The 16,600-nt window shown below is 49.1% G+C and overlaps 1 protein-coding gene across 1 annotated transcript in view; it reads right to left on the reverse strand.

Annotated features, from left to right (window-relative positions):
* Positions 1 to 1,724: 1,724 nt before the first annotated feature.
* SCPEP1 (serine carboxypeptidase 1) overlaps positions 1,725 to 16,600 on the reverse strand; it is a 29,112-nt gene continuing 14,236 nt past the window's right edge. The window contains exons 6-13 of the mRNA XM_036106065.2: positions 15,196 to 15,268; positions 11,634 to 11,671; positions 11,054 to 11,182; positions 10,334 to 10,427; positions 9,445 to 9,558; positions 7,819 to 7,956; positions 6,042 to 6,205; positions 1,725 to 2,300 (exon numbers count right to left, since the gene is read on the reverse strand). Of these exons, the coding sequence (XP_035961958.2) occupies positions 2,238 to 2,300; positions 6,042 to 6,205; positions 7,819 to 7,956; positions 9,445 to 9,558; positions 10,334 to 10,427; positions 11,054 to 11,182; positions 11,634 to 11,671; positions 15,196 to 15,268 (813 nt within the window). The 3' untranslated portion in view covers positions 1,725 to 2,237. The remainder of the gene's footprint in view (positions 2,301 to 6,041; positions 6,206 to 7,818; positions 7,957 to 9,444; positions 9,559 to 10,333; positions 10,428 to 11,053; positions 11,183 to 11,633; positions 11,672 to 15,195; positions 15,269 to 16,600) is intronic.

The raw sequence follows: 16,600 nt of genomic DNA on the forward strand, positions 1-16,600 counted from the left end.
AATGACACTGTACCAGGGGCTCAGTGTTGTCTCTTGTGCTGGCAGATTAGGCACTCAGCAGCAGCTGTGGCCAGGTCACTCTTGGTGAGCACAAGTCCATGTCCAAGAGCAAATGTATAACCTCCATTGCTGTCACTATGGCTCCTTTGGTTGGCATTGAGTCCCCAGGAGCTGCTGGGGAAGGAGGCTGGCCGATGTCTACAGAATGGGTCGTTCTAGCCATCTGATTATTAAAATCTTCCTCTGCTCTTTGGTGAGCACTCACGTGGAACACAACTTAGCTTCATATTCTGCCATTCAAAGGTCTATCCTCATACCTCTTCCTCAGGCCTTTTGATTTTTCACTGATGTTCTTTCCAAGTCCAACTACCCAGCCAAATGGTGATCTGGTACCCTTTCTTCTGACCATCTCTCCTTCCAGGCAAAATGAACAAATGGGTACCTTGTCCCAAGTTCTGTCCCCTGGGAGGATTTCCACTCTGTCCACTCTCAGCTGATGCATGCCCACCGTGCAGAACTATCTGTAAACTAAGCCCCAGACTTCCTCCCCACGTGAACTGATCACAGGGAACGTCCCATGAAGGCATGGGTGTGGGTTGAGAGCGAATGTAATGTAGCAGAAAGAGGGCTTTGGGCATCTTGGAATTGGTGACAGGATCTTAGGGCAGGAGGAGATTGACTTCCTTGGGCAGGGACGGAAGGGCTGCTTCTAGTGGCAAAAAAGGTTTGAGGAATCTGGAATTCACTGGAATCTGCCCATGTGGCCATCCTAATGTTCAAACTCAGATTCTTTCCCAACTAGTACCCTAACTTCCTTTTTTTTTTTTTTTTTTAAATTAGGCTCTGCACCCAGCATGGGGCTTAAACTCAGACCCTAAGATCCAGAGTCACATACTCTACCAACTGAGCCAGCCAGGTGCCCCCTAATACCCTAACTTCTAATGAAAGAGACCCTGTGAGGTTGGGAATTCAAATGTGTTGTAATTCAATGCCAGAAGGACTCACAAGATTCGGTAAATAGTTATACTCGTGGCTAAATTTTCTTCCGGCAAAGGACACCCCGCAGAAGCAACAGGAAAACAATATGCACTGGTGGAGGATCCAACGGGATCCAGCATAAGCCTGTCATGTTTTTCCATGTCCAGGGGCACACAGGAATGCTTTCTCCCCAATAGCGAACCACAGGTAAGTGCGGGGTGCCTCTGCCCAAGAAGCCTGCTTCAGTCTCAGGTCCAAGGGGGATGGTCATGTAGACATAACCCACTATTTTTTTTTTAATTTAAATTCGATTAGCCAACATATAGCACATTATTAGTTTCAGATGCATAACCCACTATTAACACTCTCCTCACTGAGTTCCACAGGAAGACCCTGGGTTTGGTTTTTAATAACTCAGCCCCACAACCACAAGACACAGTGTTTCTTTCAGGGGCATCATAGAAACTATGACATCCCTTCTGCAGACCGTGGGCTGCAAGTGAAAACTTAGAGGTCCTGCTTTTTAAATTAAAGAGATCATTTCAATTTTAAAGAGAAGTTATAATTCTTTGACTAAACCATTGTGCCTTTAGGAATTTGCTGTAAGAAAAGAAGAAGGATGTGTATAAAAATATAACTGTCAGGATGAATCACCAGAGCACTGTCTCTAGCAGACACACTAGACGTTGCTCACATGACACAGTTGCGCATTTGGTACATCCACAAAATGGAATGCTCAGCAGCTATTAAAAATGTTACAGGAGAACATTTATTGACATGAAGAGGCGTTTAGGACAAACTGATATGTGAGCCAGGTAGTCAAACAACATACAGTAATGATTCCATTTTTGTAAAAAATATATATGCATATATAGCAAAAAAAAAAGGCTTGCAAGGATGGACACTAAACTGATAACAGAGCTTGTCCCAGGGAAGGGAGGAAAAGGGTGTTTATTTTGTTTACCTGTATTTCTCTTTTTTTCCCCCATACATCACATCATTTACTTTTGTCATACCAAAATGTCAACCTGTTTCAACTCTTCATTTTGATTAAAACAAATCCGTTGGAAAAAAATGGGGGTTTTTCAGAAGCAGAAATGATTTCCAAGTTGCCGCGGTGGCAGCGAGTCTGTTCTCTGGACACACGGGCAGGAACCTTCACGCGCGCAGGCAGCCGGGTTCGCGGGAGACCGGTGCTTCCCGGGTCCTCACTCTGGGCCCCCGAGCCCTAGGGCCAAGCAACTCACCGCCAGTCCATCCTACTCCTGCTGAGTCACCATCCTCATCATCTTCAGAGCCGTGTCCCCTTGGTCAGAAGGAACCTAGAACCAAACAGTATCCAAGTCCACACTCCGGGTTCTGGGTTCAGGGGCGACATCCTGAGACCCTGCTCCCAGGAGGAGTGCCGGCTCCACGACCAGCCTAGGAGGACATCTGCACCTGAATGCGCCCCTTACGGGAGGGTCCCATCTGAGAAATAACCCCTGCACAGGACAGAAGCTCATCAGGTTGCAGGGGTCTAAAGCAGTCAGCATTTAGGAAAGAACCTGCTGTTCCATTTGGGGCTGATCTGTTGATTGATTGACTGATTGATTTTTAGAGAGAGAGAGAGAGTGAGCGCGAGTGGGGGGAGGGGTGGAGGGAGAGGGAGAGAGAGAATCTCAAGCAGACTCCCCACTGAGGGCTGAGCCCCACCCAAGGCTCAGTCCCATGACCCTGAGATCATGACCTGAGCCAAAATCAAGAGTCGGACACTTAACTGACTGAGCCCCCCAGGCGTCCCTGTTGATTTCCTTGGAAGACTTGTGCTTATGTTACCAGGACCTAGCCTGTTCGAGGAAGAGGGGAGATTCTAAACATTTTAAAGGATTCTCTGGGAATGGAGTACAAAGTAGACGGAAGCTAATAGCAAATCTGTCAACAGATACAACAAACGAACAAGATGCTTTGTTTGGGTGGCACCCCATTTTGGTATTATTGTTATTATTCAATTTTCTTTTGTTTTTCCTTTGAATTTTTCAGATAGGTTCCACACCCAATGTGGGGCTCGAACTCATGACCCTGAGATCAAGAGTCACACGCTCTACTGCCTGAGCCAGCCAAAATTAGATTTTTCAAATAATTCCTTTATAAACCCCCTTCCCACACACCATCGGAAAGGGGAGGGACAGAGGCCTCAGTTTCTCCTCCACAAAGATGGGCGTCCAGTTGACGGCCATCAAGTTCTGAAAGCCCATGGGTCCATGATTCTCTACGGCACACTGCTGTCCCCAGTCCTCTTGCCCAGCAAGGTCCCCTGGAGGCACAGTCGCACACCAAAAAGACATTTCATCAACTAAAGGGGAAGTGGTTGGAGCGCCTGGGTGGCTCAGTCGGTTAAGCAGCTGCCTTCGGCTCAGGTCATGATCCCGGGGTCCTGGGATCGAGCCCTGCATCGGGCTCCCTGCTCAGCGGGAAGCCTGCTTCTCCCTCTCCCTGCCTCTCTGCCTACTTGTTCTCTCTGTCAAATTAATGAATAAAATCTTTAAAAAAAAAAAAAAGGGGAAGTGGTTGGGGATAATTTAATACCAGTGTCCAGGAGCTATTTTAAGGCTGCCCCAACTGATGTCTTGGTTCTCTCCGTGACAAGCCAGAGGAAATGGGCCTGAACTCCAGTATATGAGCAAGAGCATGTGCTCTCCTTCCCCTCCCCTTCCTCCTTCCCCTCCCACCTGCCCCTGCGGGGACCCTTCTCACAGCACTGTGCCCTAAGACTTCCTACTAGCTTCCTCCCTAGTTGATATTGAGGGTATTCAGAATACGTAAGGCCCTAACAGGGAGTTGCCTGGGTGGCTCAGTCGTTAAGCGTCTGCCTTCAGCTCAGGTCATGATCCCAGGGTCATGGGATCGAGCCCTGCATCGGGCTCCCTGCTCCAGGGGGAGTCTGCCTCTGCTCCTCCTTCTGCTCATGCGCGCACACGCATGCTCTCTCTGTCTCTCCCTCTGTCTCTGTCTTCAATAAATAAATAAAATCTTAAAAAAAAAAAAAAAAAAAAGCAAGCCCCAACAAAATGCCCTCCTAACCGTGGGTCCTGCTGCCTTGTTCATGGTCTCTTCAGATGAAGTTTCTTAAAAGGGCAGATTCCTATCCTTCCGGTTTCTGAGAGGAAGTTGCCTTCCCTCCCTCACTGTCCATTCATCTGCTGCACCCTTTCCGGGCTGCCTTCCAGGCCCGCCACTGCACCGAAAGCGCTTGCCACGAGCACTACGGATACCACTGTGCCCGAATCACTGCTGACACTTCGCTCCTTTATCTGAGTTGGTGGCAGCTTGCGACACCACCGGCCCCTGGTGACTGTGGATGCCCACGTCCCTGGTCTCCCTCCTTTTCTGGCTGCCCTCTCTCAAGTCTCATTTGTAGGTCCTTCTTTCACTTCCTGCCTTTTAAATACTGGTCCGTCCCTGGCCTTTTTCATATTCGACTCCCAAATCTCTCCAAGAGCAAAAATTTGACTCCGGATCATATATACACAATGTATATATTCAGCTGCCTTATGAGCATCCTACATGGCGGTTCTGCAGGCAAACAGGTACCATGTCCGGCCAGTTCTCCCTTCTGACACTATCAAATTCCTCTACTTCTCTCCCTCCTTGATTACTATAAGAGTATCTTAGAGGGGCGCCTGGGTGGCTCAGTCAGTTCAGCGTCTGCCTTCCTCTCTGGTCACGATCCCAGGGTCCTAGGATCGAGCCCCAAATCGGGCTCCGTGCTCAGCAGGGAGCCTGCTTCTCCTTCTCCCTCTGCCTGCCACTCCCCCGATTGTGCTCTCTCTGTCAAATAAATAAATAAAATCTTAAAAAAAAAAAGCACTTTAGATCAGCTATTTGCCCCAGTCTCATCCCCTGGGGGGGCACCCCATCAGTTGGGGCAGCAGACCAAACCTTTGTTGCTAGAATGCCTTTTCTTAGACAAATCTGGCAATTTCACTCCTTTGCTTTAAGACCCTCAACGCACGCCGTTGCTTTCGGGATACGTGTGAGCTCCCTAACAAGTATCCCCGGCCTCATCTCTCCCCAGGGCCCCTCCTGAGGCTCCGTTGGACCTGCCCATGCTGTTTTTCTTGCTCCTACACCTCCTCCTTGCCTAGGTAATACCCCTAAGGAGTTGGTTTCTGGAGAGCACTTTAGTTCCTGCTGAAATCCCTCTTAGCATCTCCTCGGCCATCCAAGTAAACACACTATATGTGCTTGATGTACAAACTGAGCTTCAAGACCAGTTTTCTAGCCAGACCACCACCCCTCAGCCCCTTCTCTATGGAGATTCTGTCCTAAGCACCAGGGGGCCAAGCGGAGAGAGCCGCCCACAGGGCACCTTACCACCCCTCCCAGTGAATCTCCTCCAGGAAAGCACTGTCCTGGGAAGAAGAGAGAACCTGCATGTAAGTGGCCAGACCAAAGCCTAACCGTGAGGGAAGCACCCGACCCCTCGGGCGCCTTTGCACGTGTGTTTACAGTGGATTTATCCCTCCAGAATCTCCCTCAGCCCATGGATAGCCACTCAGTCAACCTACGACCTAAGGGGAGACAGTGTGTTCGCTTAGCAAGTGCAGGAGCGAGACAACCTCATCTTTGCACACAAAGCCTCTTCCAAACTGGAAATCTGGAAGCTACTGCTGCTCGAACACTCCCCCTACCTTGTACCATGCCCTGCGACTCAGCTTTCCAGAGCGCTAACTTTGGCTTTCGGTCCCCGAAAATGTGAGGGAAAGACAATTTCTCCCTTCTTCCCCCAAGACAAATGATTAAGAGGAAAGTAACATTAAACTCATTTAAGCTAAAGAGTAAAAGACAGAGCCCAGCTTAACGCTCTCAGAAGGATTTAGTTTTAAATGAGGATCTCTAGATTCAAAGGACTGAAGCACTAATAGCAGGATTTCATTAGAGACCCGGAAACACTTCCCAAAACAAATCACTTCCTCTAAGGCCAGTCTGGGCAGTGCACTCGCATAATCAACTGCCTGCCCACGGCTTCACCCTCAGAGCAGCTAAGAGCCCACCACAAAGGCTGAGGGACACGGCCTCACCATGTGCCCGGCTCTCAGGATCCAGTAGAAAGCCAGGTTCTTGTAGGACTTGATGAAAGCAGACGTTTCTGAAGACTTCGGGTCACTGTACATGGCCTTCCACTTCAGCTGGTTGAACTTGGGCAGCTCTGCCCACTTCAGTTTCCGCACCCAGGCCTCCTGACCTGGCGAGAGGGCAAGAGCAGGGCCTGGCATCAATAGCTGGGTGGGGTAGAAACAAAAATCTAGATCCCATCACTTCGCCATTCCCAAACTGTGATGCGCACAGAACCCATCCCGAGATCCGCTTAAAATGCAAATTCAGAGTTGGTAGGTCTGGGTAGGGCCTGAGACTGCCTTTCCAGCAAACTCCCAGTGATGCCCAAGATACCTGGGAGAAACCTAAACGCTGAGAAGCCTGACTACTTCTGCCTCTGCCTTTCCCACCACCGTATGCTCTGAAGCAAGGCAAGTGGGGACCTCTGGAGGTGGCAGGACTCTCCGGAGGACTGAGAGGTCTCAGGGTCGGAAGGTGCTAACGTGGATCACTGGGCAGGGCAGGTCATGGAAGAAACACAGAACCCTTTCAAAGTGGCCTTAGTGCCCTTGGCTTACAAGTGGTGGAAATATTCAATCCCGCTGACCTCAAGAGGTGCGTCATACCTGTCAGACCGTGTGCCTCGATTTACCTGCTGGTTCTGAGAACCTGCCTCTCAGTCTTTACCTGGTTCTACTGAAAAAGAACCCCAAAGGCCATTTCCCCTGGGTCCTCAGGTTTAGAATCGGCAGGGTTTAGTTTCAATTCAGCTTGCAGAGCTTACCACCTACTGGGACAGTGACAAAGACTCAACTCACCAGTGCATTGACCCCATGGCCAGGAAAAGGTCTCCTTTTCTATTTGTGGTGGGAGTAGGTGTCATGCATTTCTTAATCATGCATAAGGGCCTCAATATCTGGCAGGCCTAGGCTTCTCTAAGGGGTCACCGTGATGAGGGCGCAGAAGGCTAGCTGAGGGCAAGCACAAGCTGACAACCTGCAAACTGCCCCCTCTACCCCCAGGTGGGATCTGTGAGACATTCCTCAGGCACTCCCCGCTGCCCTAAAGCTAAGGGAAGGAAAAACAAATGTTTAACTAACAGAGATCACAGTCCAGCAAGACCAGCGCCTCCCTCAGTTTACAAATATCTTCATGATTTCCAAGAAAAAAGCATTCTTATCAATCACCTAACTTCCAGAAGGAAACTCCCAAGTGTCTTAATGTTAATGCTTTACTAGAGGGAGAAACCACCTTAACCTGACAATGGCAAGGCCTCCAGTATCTTGTAGGTCCTCTTTAGCGTACAAAAGTTCTTTTGAAAACCTCCGTTTTTCCTTACCCCCAACTCCAGAGTATATAATCAGTCACCCCTCATAACCCTGAAGTAGCAGCTCTTTCTGCCCACGGGTCCTGTCCCTGTGCTTTCATAAAACCACCGTTTTGCACCAAAGATGTCTCAAGAATTCTTTCTTGAAAAAAACAAAAAACAAAAAAAAACCAAAAACAGAACAAAAAAATTCTTTCTTGGCCGTCAGCTCCAGACCCCATCCCATCAAACCTCACCTACATTCAACAACTGCCTCAACAGCTCTGTCCTCTTCAAAGAGGTCAAGGTCGGGGCAGATGAACGTAACAGGAAATGGCCTTCCTCCAGGCATTTCAATGTCCCCATCCCCGACTGGCATGTCTGGCCAGGGCCAGTTCCCTTCCAGCTCACCCCACGGAACTGCCTCCAGGTGCCCCTCAGAGCGTGTTCCTTACCTATGGTGTCCACGATGAGATCGAGCTGTCCGTTATAAATGGTCACATTGACCCCGGCTTCCAGCAGCTCGTCCACAATGCTGATGACCGGCTTCATGAAGTCCCCCTCCATGTTCTGGAAGACATCGGCAGACTGCCCTGCACGTGAGGAAAGAGAAAGAGGTAAGAGCCTGCAATCTGCCAGAACACAGGGCACCTTTCAGACCAGAGCCTCCTGGGCTCCGGCACCCAAAGTAACCACTGTGCTTCACCAACAGGGACCGACCGCCCAGACATCCATGCCCGGAGCCAGTCTCCTGAAGGCTAATGCCCAAGCAAACAGGGAGCTTCACAAAATACTCGTTAGGCCGGTCCTCTCGGGGAACAATCTCTGCGTTGGGGCAGGTGTTAGTTTTCCTCCTTTGCTAAGTAACACCAGGGCCACAAGTGGGGCTACCCTAGTAATAAACCAAATCAGACCTAAACCAGTGCAGAGCTAGCCCTCAGGAAAGCCACGGGGAGGATGAGCCCCATGAGCCCCAGGCAAGAGAGAAGATGGTCAGCACCGCACTCCTGGCGGATTCCTGACTGTCATCACCGTGACAGCGAACCCCACAATAACAGTAGCTACTCTTCATTTCTGTCCGCAAGCACTTTACAAACAAGATCGCATTTCCTCGTCATCAAGGATATATACTCCCTCTATATACTCTGGAGTTGGAGGGTAAGGAAAAAGGGAGGTTTTCAAAAGAACTTTTGTTCGCTAAAGAGGACCTACCAGATACTGGAGGCCTTGCCATCGTCAAGGTGGTTTCTCCTTCTAGTAAACTGGGAGGTACGGAGTCCTAACTTGGGCAGTGGTTAAAGCGACCGAGGCTCCGAGAGGCTAAGACGCATGGCCAGGGAGAACGAGCCCGTCAGTGGCAGGCGGGGTATGAGCGCGGGCCGGCGGGCTCCCCGGTGCGTAGGCCGAACTGCACGCCGGAGCGCAAGCCCTGGGTATGGGGGTCGGCCGGCAAGTTTGTCCTTTCCGGACCAGACACAGCTGGGGCCACGGGGCTTTCTCTCTCAGTCACGGCCTGCCAAACCACGGGCAAGGGGACTACACTGGGCACTGTCCCTTGCCCCCAGCAGTTCCTAATACGGTCCCCAGAACAGAATACAGTAGACCCCGGAACCACATCCAGCATCAGGATTGGGGGGAGCGGGGAGCCTGGCCGGGGAGCTGGTCAAAACCTGCCCCAAAGGACCTTTGTATGGAAGTCACACCCATAACCAACTGTGGCTTTGGGCGTGGCTTTTTTTTAATCTCGATTTTTTTTTTTTATTATGGAAAACCTCAAACTGATAACAAGTCAGAAGAGTAAGAGGATTCCCAGGTGCCCATAACCTGGCTGCCACAAGATTTATCAACACCTAACCCATCATTGCATTTCCCTCCCCACCCACTTCCCTACCAACCTCTTATTCTGAACCAATTCGGGCACGTTATGTTTGCTCACCTATAAAACGTGGCCAGTAAGGCTGTCCTACCTGCAACCTATCATCACCACCGCCAAAACCCATTCTTCAAATTAAGGCCTTTGAACTGGCCCCTCCACTGCCCTGCAACCCCACAAATGGCCCTTAATTAGGTCACAGAAGTACCTCCCCAGGAGCAATCCTCAGGAATAATTCTGAGCTTCTTTCTGATGGGACCGTTCATGAGCTCACTTAAGGTATCCTTCTGTAGGTGTCTCACGTGGCGCTGGTAAAGGTGAACTGAAACAAACTGGTACCCGGTGAGTCAAAGGACTGGCAATACGACCAAGAGCACGTCTTTCCCAAGCGGCTGGGACAGTGTGTCTAAGAGGGAGGCTTTCAGCTGGAAAACGAAAAGCGTCACCTTCATTCACCCCAGATGGAGGAAGAAAGCCAGAAAGACATTGAAAGTGGAGATGCTTTATTAATTTTGATTGCTGCACTTTATGTACTTTGGGGCCGCTGAGATTATCCAGCTCGGCCAAAGGAGATCAGCTGGGAAGTGGAATCTAGAGGCTCCCGAAGCCTTTACAGGCCTCCTACGGAGGGAGGACGCCAGGCATTCAGCATGCGCGGCGAAGCTGGGTCAGCTGAAAGACAGCTCGATCCAGCCTTCAGAAGGACTGTAATGTGTAATGCGCCAGAAGTTGGTTTCCAAACTTCAAAAACACTATGGTAAGCGAAAGAAGCCAGATGCAAAAGACCACCCATATAAATGGTTCCATTTATATGAAACGTCCGTATCTAGAAACACAGATTAGTGACTGCCTGGGGCTGGGCGTGGGAACGGAAACTGACTGCCAGGAGACACGGGATCTTTCTGGCATGATGGAAATTTCTAGAACTGGATTGTGGTGATGGCTGTGCAGCTTTGTGAATGCACTAAAACCACTGAATCATACACTTAAAATGGGTGAGTTTTGTGGTATGTAAATTACGTCAATAAAGCTAAAAGAATTGATTTCCTCTTGCATGGAGACAGAGACAGGGTCTAGCAACGTCAAGGTTCACTTACCTAGGGGGCTCTGGGTGAATTCTAGGCTCGACTTCACTGCAGATGTGGGAGTGTTTTTAGTTAAGATGTTATAGAAGTTCACCCCATCCGTGTTCTGAAACACAGAATGATATTTGGCTGTTTGTTTTATTTATCCATTATCAAAGCTGCCTAACAGAAAGGCAACAGGCTCTCCATCTTATCCAAGGACAGCTTTAACTTTGTAAATGTGCCTGGACCAGCAAGAAATGCAGCTCTGAGACCAGCTGTCAGCCTGATTTCGGTGTGGCGGGGGGGGGGGGGGGGGGGTGGTTTGCGGTAGTGAGCAGCTCATCCAAGTGGATCTCAGATGCTGGAGAAAACCAAGGGCCCACATGTTAATTTACAGGGAGAAGAGGGCTAAGGAGGGTCCGGCACACTCGTCCTCGGCTGTGCATTCTTCCCCCCTGGCTCACTGGGGACAGAATGTTGCCTGGCAAGGATTCAAACATTCACTTCTGCAAGACATATTATTTCTTATAGTGTCCATACATTTGGTCAAGGGACAAGTAGGTCTTGCAAGCCCGGGGTGGCTTTCTGAGCTCGTCACTGCTCAGACTCGTCGGCTTTATCGTTTAGCACTTGATCATTTTCAGATCTGAGGGGAGTCTCAGGAGACACCCAAATCCTGACAGCACCAACCAGGGGGTCCTGGCTCCCCGGGACACGGCAAGCGGGCTGCCCTCGAGCCTGTCTCATTACCTGTTCAATGACCACTTCTGCTTTCCCCCACAGCTGGGTGGCCTCTTTGTAGAGCCCCTTATTCACGGCATCCAGGACATCCTCTGCGACCTGAGACACCTCTGCTAGGCCTTGGTCATCGAGAAGAGACTGGAATGCAAACCGAGAACGACCAGGTCCACATCGCTCAGGGACACAGACCTGGCATCACCACAGCTAGGGACAGGTGACAGAGAGAGTGCGAGGAGAAAGGCCTATAGATGAAAGTGTATGGCCAGTCACGTCGTCACTGATGAAAGAAATACAGTGAAACGTGAGCGGAGTCCAGATGGTGGGTATATGGGTGTTCACAGGGATCTTTCAACTTTTCTGCACAGGTGAAAATTTTTATCATAGAAAGTTGGAGAGATTTTAAACATTGTGTTTCTTATACCCAGAGCAATGGGGAACTGGGCTGATGGTTCATTAAATTTGCCCCCAGGGAGCAGTGTCAACCTCCTAGGCAAACCCAGCTAGCCTGTTTGTCCTGGGCACGGAGCCAGGAGAGATCAGCCGCGCTGCTTACCACCCAGGGTGCAGAGGGGGGAACTCATCCACTCACCATGCTGTACAGGAAAGGTCCCCAGGAGAGCACCGAATCTAAAGGAAACCACATGTGGACAAAATGTACAAAGTAAGTCCGCAGTGGCTCTGTCCTCCCGGAGAAAACCCAAACTAGCTTCCCTCCCAAAGCGGAGACAGAAGCAAGAAGGCTGGTGGCTTCAGGTCTATAGGCTCCTTCACTCACTGATGTCCCTGCAGGGCTGAGGGCTCAGTCGTCGGGAGGTGGGTTGATGTGAGGGCCTTTCTGTTGACTCAAGGCTAATGACACGTTAATTTGGCCTAATACTGGAGCAGCGAGTGTGTGTGTGTGCACACAGTGAAAATTCCTGTCAGACCTCTAGGCTTTTTGAAAGCTTAGAATATTTCCCCCGCCCTCACATTTCTGCTCTGTATTTGCTCCTCCAGTTTGGGGACACTTGCTTCTGCCAAGGAGCTAATTAAGGAAGGAGACTAAGGATTTTGTAATTCAAGTGCCTATGACTATACTGTCAACCAATTCTTTTTTTTTTTTTTTTTTTAGGATTTTATTTATTTATTTGACAGAGAGAGACAGCGAGAGAGGGAACACAAGCAGGGGGAGTGGGAGAGGGAGAAGCAGGCTTCCCGCCGAGCAGGGAGCCCGATGCGGGGCTCGATCCCAGGACCCCGGGATCATGACCTGAGCCGAAGGCAGACGCTTAACGACTGAGCCACCCAGGCGCCCCTCAACCAATTCTTTTCTATTCCACAAACATACTGAAAATTTACAAAGGGTCTGAAGCCAGCAAGGAGTTTGAGAGATACAAATGAGTAAAACAATGCCTGCCTCAAAGAGAGTAGTTGGGCTTGCTTTGACAGATTCATAATTCCCGTAACTCTAGGTAAGGCTAGGACCACTGAGATGTGCCAACAAAGTATCCAGGACCGCAACTGGCACATTTGAATATGTCACTCCTTTGCTTAAAAGCCTTCAATCGTTCCCTAAGGCCAAGCATCTCAAAGTGTGTTTCAAGTAACCTCAGTACTACAGGAGTTCAGCCTAGGTATTAGAGAAGAAAAAATGATTCTTCAGTTAAGTATCTTTGAGGCTATGCAAAACAGAATATACCCCCCCGGCCCTGCCCTTGCAGGACTTCTCAGAGCCTTTAACATGCCTGTGAAAGCTTGAGGAGGTGGCGCCAGTATTTAGCCCTGGCAACTTATTTAACTACGAAGCCCTTTGTACAGCACCTCTTTGGGTCTGGTATTCTTCAGGGTACACTCTGAGACACGCGGGCATACCAGGTCCTCCGGAACCTTGCTATCATTCACCTCTCCAACTTAACTATCAAGCTTGTGCCTTAGTTTCTTTTTTTTTTTTTTTAAGATTTCATTTATTTATTCATAAGAGACAGAGAGAGAGAGAGAGAGTGGCAGAGGGAGAAGCAGGCTCCCCGCCGAGCAGGGAGCCCCTTGCGGGACTCGATCCCAGGAGTCTGGGATCATGACCTGAGCCGAAGGCAGATGCTTAACCATCTGAGCCACCCAGGCGCCCTTGTGCCTTAGTTTCTTGAAATAGAGAATCGTCTGCAATTCTCCAGTGCACCCCATTCCCTGCTTGGTCTAGACCAGGGAGGGACAAAACTTTTCTATAAAGGAACGAACAGTAAACCTTTTTTGCTTTGCAGGCCCGGCGGCCTCTGTTACAACTACTCGACCCTGTCGCGGCAGCCTCCAGGCAGCCACAGACAACATGTAAATGAATGGGCATGATTGTGTCCCAGTAAAAAACTTCTCTACCAAAGGAGGGTGGCAGGACAGACTCAACTTGTAGGCTGTAGTCTGCCAACCTCCGATGTGCAACAGAACTTTCTGTAATGATGGAAATATTCTCTATCTATGTGGTCCAGGACAAGTCAATAGTCACATGTGGTTACTGGGCACTTGAAATGTGGATAGTGCAATTGAAAGAGTTAAATTTTTATTGTATTTTAATTAATGTAAATTTAGTGGCATACGGCTACAGCTACCATCTTGAACTGTGCAGGTCTTTTTGAGGACACGGAGCATGCCTGTGCACCTTTCCTAGCACCTAGCACATGCCTACTACCTAGCAATTAATAATTGTTCATATATAAATTAACAGTATCTCTCTCTCAAAAACAGAGTATTCCTGGGATGGAGGGGTAGAACTGAAGTGGATCTGAAAGGAGGGATTCAGATCTGGGCAGAAGATTTCTTTTTTTCTTTTTTCTTTTTTTAATTGAGAGAGAGCACACGTGCGGGAACAGGGAGTGGGGGTTGGGGGTGGGGAGGGAGGGGCAGGAGAGGGAGAAAGAGAATTTTTTTTTTTTAATTTATTTATTTGAGAGAGAGAGAATGAGAGACAGAGAGCATGAGAGGGGGGAGGGTCAGAGGGAGAAGCAGACCCCCCCCTGAGCAGGGAGCCGGATGTGGGACTCGATCCCGGGACTCCAGGATCATGACCTGAGTCGAAGGCAGTCGCTTAACCAACTGAGCCACCCAGGCGCCCGAGAAATAGAATCTTAAGCAGGCTCCACACCCAGCGTGGTCTGGGGGAGTTTGTGTGTGTCACACCGGGGTGTGTATACCGGCATCTAAAGGGTAGAGACGCTGCTAACATCCTACAGCGCACAGGACAGCGCCCACAACAAAGAATTATGTGGCTTAAAATGTCAATAGCCCTGAGATTTAGAAATCCTGTGTTAGAGTTAACCCCACCAACGTGACTATCTCAGATGTCGGGAGCCACACCCCAGATGTCTGCATCACAAACAACTTTTATTTGTACTCCCAAAGAGGACACTCTGGTTATGAAACTATGAACCTGAGCGGCAGGACCTAATGGTAACCTTGTCTCATCACCACGGTGAGCAACACACGGGAATTTCACCCCAAATGCTCATTCTAGTGGCAGTGACAAATAACCAACAGACTGGGGTTTGAATCCTGACCAGGCCACTCATGCTGTGTGTCAGAGGGCAAACTCCATCACCTCTCTAGTCTTTAAAATGTTTTCATTCTCCCTCTCCCACTTCCCCTTGTTGTGTTCCCTCTCGCTGTGTCTCTCTCTGTCAAATAAATAAATAAAATCTTTTAAAAAATAATAATAAAAAAAATAAAATGTTTTCAACTGTAGGGGTGCCTGGGTGGCTCAGTCAGTTAGGCATCGAAATCTTGATTTTGGCACAGGTCATGATCTCAGGCTTGTGAGATCGAGCCCTGCCTTGGGCTTGCGCTGGGCATGGAGCCTGCTTAAGATTCTCTCTCTCTCCCCCTCTGCCCTTCCCACTCTTAAAAAAAAAAAAAAAGTCTTCAACTGTAAAATGTGATTCTTTTGGTGTAAGAATCAAATAAGAGAATTCAGTCTGGCCAGCAGCAGTCCATGGTAGGGAGCTCTATAAATGAGTTCTCATCCCCAAATTTCTTGGACACCTCTGGGGTTAACACTTTTTGTGTTGACATCTCTAAGGACCCAGAAAATCCTGTTTCCCTGTTTTCTGATCTGCACCACACAGCCCAAAGTCCCAGGCAAGGATGGAGAAAAGGAGTAAAGAAGTATCTGAGGATTGTGTACTTACCAACAGGGGAGATCCACGAGTCACCCAAAGCGACACCGGCAAAGTTGCACTGGATGGTCCCTTGCTGAATGGCCTGAAAGAAGAGCCCAGAAACATTCTTGCCAAGGGAACCCAGGGACCTCCGTCCCTTCTTCAGCAGGAGGGAGCCAAGCCTTTATGCACCACCTCTCCCAAGCACAGAAAACTTCTGCCCATCCTTTCTAAGACTCCCTGGGTATCCGAAGACCTAAGAGACCCAGTAGAGAGCAAGAGCAACTCTTTCCTGCTGCCATTTGCAAAATGAGGAAGAACGGCTCAAGTTTCTCTCTACTGTTTTCAAGAGTGCTGGCAGGATGTGCGTGGGGTCTGGTGCGGCCCGAGCTTCTTTCCCAGGGTCACTGGCACTCTTTCCCCTACGGTCTGGGATTTCTAACAAGGTGCTGGGGGGTTGAGTGGGGGGGGGACCAGGGTACAACGGTCACTGTCCACATGGCAGTCACTGAAGGGTGGCGGGCCTCCTCAGGAGGTCCTTGAGGGAGAGATGGATGCCTCAGGACTATACTATCATTTGTATAAAATGAGAAAAAAGAATATATAGTGGACTCTTGAACACAGGTTGGAACTGCACGGATTCACTTATACACCAATTTTTTCCAACAAATACAATACAGTAACGTAAATGTATTTCTCTTCCTTACGTTTTTCTTAATAGCATTTTATTTTCTAGCTTACTTTATTGTAAGAATACAGTATGTAATACACGTAACATATGAAATATGTGAATCGACTGTTTATGTTCTCAGTAAGGCTTCTGGTCAACAGTAGGCTATTAGTAGGTAAGTTTGGGGAGAGTCAAAAGTTATATTTGTATTTTCCATAGCATAACTTATATAGAGAAAGTGAATCACTGTGATACACGCCTGAAACTAATGTAACATTGTGTGTCAGCTGTCCTCAAACAAAAAAAAATGTGTTTAAAAAAGATGTGTTGGCGCCTGGGTGGCTCAGTCGTTAAGCGTCTGCCTTCGGCTCAGGTCATGATCCCAGGTTCCTGGGATCGAGCCCTGCATCAGGCTCCCTGCTCGGTGGGAAGCCTGCTTCTCCCTCTCCCACTCCCTCTGCTTGTGTTCCCTCTCTCGCTGTGTCTCTCTCTGTCAAATAAATAAATAAAATCTTTAAAAAAAAGATTCTCTCTCCTCCCTCTGCTCCCCCACCATCCCACACTCTCACTGACTCTCTCTCTCAAATAAATAAATAAATAAAAGTTAAAAAAAAAAATTCCTCTGACACACACACATTTAAGAATTCCCAAGGACTTGGGCGCCTGGGTGGCTCAGTTGGTTAAGCGACTGCCTTCGGCTCAGGTCATGATCCTGGAGTCCCGGGATCGAGTCCTCATCGGGCTCCCTGCTTGGCAGGGAGTCTG

This window comes from Halichoerus grypus, chromosome 2 (genome assembly GCF_964656455.1).
Source record: "Halichoerus grypus chromosome 2, mHalGry1.hap1.1, whole genome shotgun sequence".
In the NCBI taxonomy this organism is placed as follows: Eukaryota; Metazoa; Chordata; class Mammalia; order Carnivora; family Phocidae; genus Halichoerus; species Halichoerus grypus.